Source organism: Borostomias antarcticus, assembly GCF_949987555.1.
Source record: "Borostomias antarcticus genome assembly, chromosome: 19".
Classification (NCBI taxonomy): Eukaryota; Metazoa; Chordata; class Actinopteri; order Stomiiformes; family Stomiidae; genus Borostomias; species Borostomias antarcticus.
The window spans coordinates 21297376-21307013 of record NC_140252.1 but is presented as its reverse complement, the minus strand read 5'-3'; the positions used below and the strand labels follow the sequence as shown (position 1 = coordinate 21307013).

Below are 9638 nucleotides of genomic sequence, written 5' to 3'. Positions count from 1 at the left end.
CCTGCCCGACATCCAGGACGTCACGGCCGTGGACGCCGACGCCGCCGAGGGCAGGATCTACTGGGCCGACGCCAAAACCCAGACCATCAAACGGGCCTTCATCAACGGGACCGGGCTGCACACCGTCGTGTACGGAGGTACGGGTCCATCTTTCACCTCAGTCTCTTCACAGCGCAGCGTCCGGGAGGGTTGGTCCAATAAGAAGCGCTTCACAGGGCATAACAGGCTGGTTCACAGGGCGTAACGGGCTGGTTAACGGGGCGTAACGGGCTGGTTAACGGGGCGTAACGGGCTGGTTCACAGGGCGTAACGGGCTGGTTCACAGGGCGTAACGGGCTGGTTCACAGGGCGTAACGGGCTGGTTCACAGGGCGTAACGGGCTGGTTAACGGGGCGTAACGGGCTGGTTAACGGGGCGTAACGGGCTGGTTCACAGGGCGTAACGGGCTGGTTCACAGGGCGTAACGGGCTGGTTCACAGGGCGTAACGGGCTGGTTAACGGGGCGTAACGGGCTGGTTCACAGGGCGTAACGGGCTGGTTCACAGGGCGTAACGGGCTGGTTCACAGGGCGTAACGGGCTGGTTCACAGGGCGTAACGGGCTGGTTCACAGGGCGTAATGGGCGTAACCGGCTGGTTCACAGGGCGTAACGGGCTGGTTCACGGGCGTCATGTGTTCCAGGTCTCGTGAGCGTCAGAGGGCTCGCCATCGACTGGCTCTCCAGGAACATGTACTGGATCAGCTCAGAGAACCACGAGACGCAGATCAATGCAGCTCATCTGGACGGTTCCCTGAAGACGTCGGTGATTCACGGCATCGACAGACCGAAGTGCCTCGTTCTTCATCCCTCCAGAGGGTACGAGGCAGAGCCTGAGTTCGCTAAGAGTTCTTCTGCTGCTGCGCCATTTACCGTACGGCAGGCTAGGCGCAGAGGGTCTGAATCCAGGAATATACTAATTGGATTTATGTCATCCGGGCAGTATCAGAACTTAGGAATGGGAACATATTGGCATGTAGTGTGTAAGAACTCTGTATATGTGAATATTCTGCATATCATCAGTATAGAGTCCTAACATGCTGCATACCCATACAGTATGTTCCTATTTCAGAGTTCTGATCCTGCCCAAATATGACACAAATCCAACTTGGATATTCCTGGATACAGACCCGTTTTGGCCATGTACTGTATCCATAAAACCAGAACTGTGAGGCCAAATGCATCACATGAAGTTTCTGTATACTTGTTAACATTTTGTTTCTTTCTTTTAAATCTTGCGTTGTGGGTCATGTATGTGTGGTTTCTGGTGCCTAGAAAAATGTACTGGACCGACGGCAACAGCATAAACGTGGCCAACATGGATGGAAGCAACAGCAAGACCCTCCTTCAGAACCAGAGGGAACCAGTTGGTAAACGTCTTAAGAGTTCCTTCTTCACAATCACAGAAGCACAGTTCAACCTGTCGTCTGTAGAGAAGCAGTCCTGTTCAGGGTCGGGCTATTTCCTGCAGCCCTATGGAAACACACGGCATACAAAAGGTTTCCGCTGTTTTTCAGTCTACTCTTGTGTTTGTTGTGAATGTCTATAGTCTATCTCCTGAAAGAACCTATAATCCTGGGGACACAATGGAGCTTCTATAAAGGCACATTGTGTCTCTAACACCGTAGACATTTCCAGCCCTCCCTCCCCTCATGGCCCTGAGATGTGAGGACTTTGCTGTCTGACGCCCCCAGCTGACATCAGCACACAACAGAGCCCTGCAGCAGTAATCAGAGAATCAACTGTAACTTCCATAAGACTAGATCACAGCTAACGTGTGAGGAATGCTTATTACTGCCTTCCAAGGTCTTTCAGTGGACTACGCGTCCGGCCAGCTGTACTGGATCAGCGCGGGCAACGCCACGGTGAACAGGTGCAGCCTGGATGGCACCGGGCTGGAGGTGCTGGAGTCCCTGAGGAAGCATCTGGCGAAGGCCACGGCCCTGGCCGTCATGGGTGAGGACGCTTCACATCGCATGGATATTCAAGATGGCCGACATCCTCTGAGTAAAACCAGTGGAACGTGGTAAAGAGGGCGATGCATGCGTATCCAAACGCTTCCACTATATCAAATTACTTCTTTACATTTGATATGTTTTTATATGTATTTTATTTCAAATATTATTTTGGGGATTCTATGCTCTGCACATGCTATTAAATCTCCTATATTACAGTCAGTCATCCCTGGTTGGAGGAAATAAGTAGATGAGGGTTAATCTGATAGGCTAGACTACAGGTAGTAAATTGACTAGTTGTTTACTAGGAACTGGAATGAGGAATTGATTAGTCCTGGCGTGGTTAATGGTGTGTGAAGGGGCGTGGTTAATGGCGTGTGAAGGGGCATGGTTAATGGTGTGTGAAGGGGCATGGTTAATGGCGTGTGGAGGATCGTGGTTAATGGCGTGTGAAGGGGCGTGGTTAATGGTGTGTGAAGGGGCATGGTTAATGGCGTGTGGAGGATCGTGGTTAATGGCGTGTGAAGGGGCGTGGTTAATGGCGTGCGAAGGGGCGTGGTTAATGGCGTGCGAAGGGGCGTGGCTAATGGCGTGTGAAGGGACGTGGCTAATGGCGTGTGAAGGGGCGTGGTTAATGACGTGTGAAGGGGCGTGGTTAATGACGTGTGAAGGGACGTGGCTAATGGCGTGTGAAGGGGCGTGGTTAATGGCGTGTGAAGGGGCGTGGTTAATGGCGTGTGGAGGGGCGTGGTTAATGGCGTGTGAAGGGGCGTGGTTAATGGCGTGTGAAGGGGCGTGGTTAATGGCGTGATGAGCAATGAGTAATGAGCGCGTCGGCACCAGCCTCAGTGCAGAGCCAGAGAGGTCGTGATGTGACGGCTGATTAAGAGTCCGTGACTCGGAGGTCAGAGGTCCTCGCCATGGGGATGGATGAGCAGAGCGCTACCAGGCGTCTGAATGCCGCCATTCATTAGTAGACACTGAGATGTGGCGAGATCATCCAGATGATCTGAGATTGTGATGGGAAGTAGAGGAGCTGTCTGGCGGGGGTGTTCACAGCACGTCACTGTCAATTTACTCACTTGTGTTTTTAGCTGTTATTCCCCTGGGAATTCATGAGGAGATTCACAGATAGTTAAGGAATCATCTTCCATCTAGTTTCTGAGTCTGAGTCTTAGTGCCCCTCACAGGCATCAGGGGGCAAACTGAGCTGCCTGGCTGGTTATCTGGGATTGATTAGTAGACGATCAGGGGGAGACTGTGGTCCTGGTAGACTCTATCAGGGGGAGGCTGTGGTCCTGGTAGACTCTATCAGGGGGAGACTGGTCCTGGTAGACTCTATCAGGGGGAGACTGGTCCTGGTAGACTCTATCAGGGGGAGGCTGTGGTCCTGGTAGACTCTATCAGGGGGAGGCTGGTCCTGGTAGACTCTATCAGGGGGAGACTGGTCCTGGTAGACTCTATCAGGGGGAGGCTGTGGTCCTGGTAGACTCTATCAGGGGGAGACTGGTCCTGGTAGACTCTATCAGGGGGAGGCTGTGGTCCTGGTAGACTCTATCAGGGGGAGGCTGGTCCTGAGACTGGTCCTGGTAGACTCTATCAGGGGGAGGCTGTGGTCCTGGTAGACTCTATCAGGGGGAGGCTGTGGTCCTGGTAGACTCTATCAGGGGGAGACTGGTCCTGGTAGACTCTATCAGGGGGAGACTGGTCCTGGTAGACTCTATCAGGGGGAGACTGGTCCTGGTAGACGATCAGGGGGAGACTGTGGTCCTGGTAGACTCTATCAGGGGGGGACTGGTCCTGGTAGACTCTATCAGGGGGGGACTGGTCCTGGTAGACGATCAGGGGGAGACTGTGGTCCTGGTAGACTATCAGGGGGAGACTGTGGTCGTGTTCAGGCCTACTGGGCGGTAGAGAGAGGCTGGATGTGAGGCTCTTCTCTGACTGGACGCTGCGTGGCTCGTGCGTCTGTCCTCTACTGCAGCTGTAGCTGTCCTCTACTGCAGCTCGCCTGACGAATAATAAGAGAAAACATAAAAAAGGTGTCCTAGGCTCTGCCCGTCGTCTCCCAGGACCCGGGCCCTGGAGAACCCAGCGCCCCTCTGTCTGTCGCTCTCTCTCTCTCTCTCTTTCTTCTCTCTCTCTCTTTCTTCTCTTTCTTCTCTCTCTCTCTCTCTCTCTCTCTCTACCCCCCACCACCCACGGTGAAGGATCAGAAGTCTCAAAGTCCCAGTTCTCAGAACAAGGCTCTCTGCCTGCAGAGCGTTTTAGCAGCGTGGGTTCAGTCAGCAGGTGCAGCCAGAGCAGGTTCAGGACTGAGCCATCCTGGGACATTAGCAGGTACAGCCAGAAGGGTTCAGGACTGAGCCATCCTGGGACATTAGCAGGTGCAGCCAGAAGGGTTCAGGACTGAGCCATCCTGGGACATTAGCAGGTGCAGCCAGAAGGGTTCAGGACTGAGCCATCCTGGGACATTAGCAGGTGCAGCCAGAGCAGGTTCAGGACTGAGCCATCCTGGGACATTAGCAGGTGCAGCCAGAGCAGGTTCAGGACTGAGCCATCCTGGGACGTTAGCAGGTGCAGCCAGAGCAGGTTCAGGACTGAGCCATCCTGGGACATTAGCAGGTACAGCCAGAGCAGGTTCAGGACTGAGCCATCCTGGGACATTAGCAGGTACAGCCAGAGCAGGTTCAGGACTGAGCCATCCTGGGACATTAGCAGGTGCAGCCAGAGCAGGTTCAGGACTGAGCCATCCTGGGACATTAGCAGGTAGAGCCAGAGCAGGTTTAGGACTGAGCCATCCTGGGACATTAGCAGGTGCAGCCAGAGCAGGTTCAGGACTGAGCCATCCTGGGACATTAGCAGGTACAGCCAGAGCAGGTTCAGGACTGAGCCATCCTGGGACATTAGCAGGTGCAGCCAGAGCAGGTTCAGGACTGAGCCATCCTGGGACACTAGCAGGTACAGCCAGAGCAGGTTCAGGACTGAGCCATCCTGGGACATTAGCAGGTACAGCCAGAGCAGGTTCAGGACTGAGCCATCCTGGGACGTTAGCTATTCAGCCTTCACACATCAGCTGGGAGAAACAACGCCCTGTAGGGGGAGAGCCTTGGCTCAAGGACCATGGTTTATACTAATGAACGTGTCCCTTGATGAATATCTGCATAGTTTGCTGTGAATAATTATTCAATGGTATGCAAAGGTCTCTACTCTGGATAAAAGCATCTGCTGAATGAGTCTGTCTCTGTGGTCGTGTGCGTGGATGCTCTTGTTCTTGTTACTGTTACTATTACTGTTTTTTTGCTTCCCTCTGGAATATGTAGGGGTGGGTCGTATGCCCACCTCCCTTGTTCTCTGTAAAGCACATTGTGTTGCCTCTGGGTATGAAATGCGCTATACAAATAAAGCTTTGATTGATTGATTGATTGATTGATTGTTCCTGCAGGGGGGACGCTGTGGTGGGCTGACGACGGCCTGGCCCAGCTGGGGTCCGCCAGGACGAGCGACGGGTCAGATGTGACGGTACTACGCAACAAGACCTCTGGAATCCTCCACATGAAGATTTATGACCAGGACGCCCAGGGTGGTAAGGAGGATTAAACAGCTGAGATTGTTTCCATGCTGAAACGACACATTCTGAATCAGGATTGATGTGTTTTGTTCCTTTAAAAAAAATCAAAGATTAAAAAGTCCAAGATTAGAAAGGAGAAGCACTTGTGAGTTCTGGCAAGTAGTACATTGGCTTTTCCTACCATAAATTATTGTAAATCGCTTTGGATAAAAGTGTCAGCTAAATGACAAATGTAATGTAATGTAGTTAGTATTATAAAAAAGTGAAAGTTCACTCATCCACTTGTTGATTAATTGTTCAATTAATTAATTAAATAATCAATTAATTAATTAATTAAGCAATAGCAGAGCATATTTTAATCATAATTTCAATATGCTGAGTGTAGATGTAGTCTGGCAGTGGCAGCCAATCATTCTTGTACCAGTTGAGTGTTATTGGCCCGATCGTCCATATCTAGAACTGCATTGGATCTCTTAATAGACTTCCTTTACTATTGAGAATGGCCATGAATGAGTCTTAAAGGTGAATCTCTCCTCCTTCTCCTCACCACCCTGGAGCTCCAGCTCCTCCATGTCTCTCTCCTCCTCCTCCTCCTCCTCCTCCTCCTCCTCACCACCCTGGAGCTCCAGCTCCTCCATGTCTCTCTCCTCCTCCTCCTCCTCCTCCTCACCACCCTGGAGCTCCAGCTCCTCCATGTCTCTCTCCTCCTCCTCCTCCTCCTCCTCCTCACCACCCTGGAGCTCCAGCTCCTCCATGTCTCTCTCCTCCTTCTCCTCACCACCCTGGAGCTCCAGCTCCTCCATGTCTCTCTCCTCCTCCTCCTCACCACCCTGGAGCTCCAGCTCCTCCATGTCTCTCTCCTCCTCCTCCTCACCACCCTGGAGCTCCAGCTCCTCCATGTCTCTCTCCTCCTCCTCCTCCTCACCACCCTGGAGCTCCAGCTCCTCCATGTCTCTCTCCTCCTCCTCCTCCTCACCACCCTGGAGCTCCAGCTCCTCCATGTCTCTCTCCTCCTCCTCCTCACCACCCTGGAGCTCCAGCTCCTCCATGTCTCTCTCCTCCTCCTCCTCCTCCTCCTCCTCACCACCCTGGAGCTCTGACATCCACCACATGGGCACTGGGCTCATTACTCTGGCTCAGAGGAACCAGCGTGGGTGTGTGATGAGGAGGCCGCAGACAGCTCTAGAGCTGGTCTCACACACACACACACACACACACACACACACACACACACACACTAACATCAACACCATGATCCTCCCACGTTCTAACGGGTCTGTTGCTGGATCGTTCGAAGTCAGGGCTGAAAGAAGGAACGGCTATTAAGCGTGTCCGGTTCTCTCTGCGTGTCCAGGGAGGAACCTTTGCCAGGTGAAGAACGGCGGCTGTTCTCAGCTGTGCTTCCCCACCTCCGAGACCTCCCGCAGCTGCGCCTGCACCGCCGGCTACGCCCTCGCCCGCGACCGCACTTCCTGTGAAGGTAAGGTGAGGCTGGGGGCGCGGACGGCCTCGCCGGGGGCCTCGCCGGGGGCCTGGCGGCCGGAGCGGCATCACTACCCGGTGGTTGTCAGTTCGGCTGCAGCGGTCGATGTGTGCGCTTTGTGTTTCAAGGCCGGGGGTCATTCCTGATGTACTCTGTTCACGAGGGCATCAGGGGGGCCTCTCTGGACCCCGGGGACAAGACGGAGGCCCTGCTGCCCGTGAGCGGCTCCCTGTCCACGGCAGCGCTGGACTTCCACGCCGGTGAGCAGGGATGGAACAATAACCGCTAGAATGATTAACCCTGATAACTTTTGATTCAATGTATCGCGATAAAATGATCACTAAAACCGTGTTCACTATTACCATGCTTTGAAAAACTCAAAGTGCATAGTGCTGCTATTTTAAAACTATTTGTGGTTTTCAATATAAAACTTAGTGAAGTGTTTTCAATGTAGTTTTTGAACATTTTCAGCATATTTTAACAGTACCGTGATAATACTGATAACCGGGATAATTTTCATCAGTATAATCATGATGTGAAATGTTCATAGCGTTGCGTCTCTACCAGTGAGAGAAGGGCTCTTTACTCCTGATCTGCTTCTCCTTTCAAAATAACTCAACTAACTGTTGTAGCGCAGTCTTTGAAGGCATCATGAACCAATGTGTGTTCTCCTCTCGGGGTCGTGACCCCGGTAGGGAACGACACGCTGTACTGGACGGACGTGGGTCTGAACCGGATCTCCAGAGCCAAGCGGGACCAGACGTGGAGGGAGGTCATCGTGAGCAGCGGTCTCAGAAGGGTGGAGGGGATCGCGCTGGACTGGATGGCAGGTCAGGAAAACATCTCTTTGGAGAATACTGCTGCACGCCTCACACCGTGTGGGTAATGATGTCATCGAACGCCTCAGACGCACCGTGTGGGTAATGATGTCATCGTACGCCTCAGACACACCGTGTGGGTAATGATGTCATCGTACGCCTGGCGAGGTCTTCGCCCGAGGTCACGAGCGGCGTGCTTCGTTGCAGGTAACGTCTACTGGACGGACCACGGACTGAACCTGATCGAGGTGGCCCGTCTGAGCGGGCAGCACCGCGCCGTGGTGATCTCTGACGGACTGGACCGGCCCAAAGCCATCGCCGTGCACCCAGAGAAAGGGTGGGTACATGTGTGGCATCTTCCTCACTCAAAAAAGTCTTCCTGGTTGGTATTTGCTGCATATCTAAAAACTATGCTTTCAAATGATGGCATTTGCTAGATTTGGTGCATAATGGATTATTAAATAATGGAATTATCTGAATTATCTTTTTTTAACTGACTGTGTCTGGAGACACGCTGAACATGAGACTCCCTCCGGCCCCGAGGACGAGAAACCGTGTTCTCTCTCCCAATAAATGAGCTGTTTTTCCCTCAGTCTTCATGGCGAGTAGCGAGTAGAGGTTTGAAACGCCCCCTCCCCCATCAGCTCGATTGGCGGCGATGGTCTCGGCGTGATGGAGCCCTCGGGGTAGAGGGGGCAGACAGAGCTGTGGGGGGCAGGGTGGGCAGGGTAGGGGGGGCGCTGGGGGGGTGGGGTAGGGGGTGCTGGGCAGGTGAAGGGGGGTAGGGGGTGCTGTGCAGGTGAAGGGGGGGTGGGGTAGGGGTGGTAGGGGGCGCTGGGCAGGTGAATGGGGGGGGGGGGTAGGGGGTGCTGGGCAGGTGAAGGGGCAGTAGGGGTAGGGGGGGTAGGGGGTGCTGGGCAGGTGAAGGGGCAGTAGGGGTAGGGGGGGTAGGAGGTGCTGGGCAGGTGAAGGGGGGGTAGGGGTAGGGGGGGTAGGGGGTGCTGGGCAGGTGAAAGGGGGGTAGGGGCATTAGGGGTAGGGGGTGCTGGGCAGGTGAAGGGGGGGTAGGGGCAGTAGGGGTAGGGGGGGTAGGGGGTGCTGGGCAGGTGAAGGGGGGGTAGGGGCAGTAGGGGTAGGGGGGGTAGGGGGTGCTGGGCAGGTGAAGGGGGGGGTAGGGGTAGGGGGTGCTGGGCAGGTGAAGGGGCAGTAGGGGTAGGGGGTGCTGGGCAGGTGAAGGGGCAGTAGGGGTAGGGGGGGTAGGGGGTGCTGGGCAGGTGAAGGGGGTAGGGGGGTAGGGGGTGCTGGGCAGGTGAAGGGGGGGTAGGGGCAGTAGGGGTAGGGGGGGTAGGGGGTGCTGGGCAGGTGAAGGGGGGGGTAGGGGTAGGGGGGGTAGGGGGTGCTGGGCAGGTGAAGGGGCAGTAGGGGTAGGGGGTGCTGGGCAGGTGAAGGGGCAGTAGGGGTAGGGGGGGTAGGGGGTGCTGGGCAGGTGAAAGGGGTAGGGGGGTAGGGGGTGCTGGGCAGGTGAAGGGGGGGGTAGGGGGGATAGGGGGTGCTGGGCAGGTGAAGGGGGTAGGGGGGTAGGGGGTGCTGGGCAGGTGAAGGGGGGGTAGGGGCAGTAGGGGTAGGGGGTGCTGGGCAGGTTAGGGGGGTAGGGGGTGCTGGGCAGGTGAAGGGGGGGTAGGGGCGGTAGGGGGTGCTGGGCAGGTGAAAGGGGGGTAGGGGTAGGGGTAGGGGGGTAGGGGGTGGGCAGGTGAAGGGGCAGTAGGGGTAGGGGT

At 55.0% G+C, this 9638-nt stretch overlaps 1 protein-coding gene across 1 annotated transcript in view; it reads left to right on the top strand.

Moving 5' to 3' along the window:
• Window positions 1-9638, top strand: part of LOC311322082 (low-density lipoprotein receptor-related protein 1B-like) — a gene marked incomplete at both ends in the record, with an annotated part of 130697 nt that overhangs the window by 54591 nt on the left and 66468 nt on the right. Inside the window, 9 exons of the mRNA XM_084454092.1 lie at window positions 1-137; window positions 681-855; window positions 1312-1406; window positions 1843-1992; window positions 5437-5577; window positions 6917-7042; window positions 7174-7305; window positions 7741-7875; window positions 8071-8200. The exon at window positions 1-137 is cut by the window's left edge and continues 91 nt beyond it. Coding sequence (XP_084310218.1) covers window positions 1-137; window positions 681-855; window positions 1312-1406; window positions 1843-1992; window positions 5437-5577; window positions 6917-7042; window positions 7174-7305; window positions 7741-7875; window positions 8071-8200 — 1221 coding nt within the window. The remainder of the gene's footprint in view (window positions 138-680; window positions 856-1311; window positions 1407-1842; window positions 1993-5436; window positions 5578-6916; window positions 7043-7173; window positions 7306-7740; window positions 7876-8070; window positions 8201-9638) is intronic.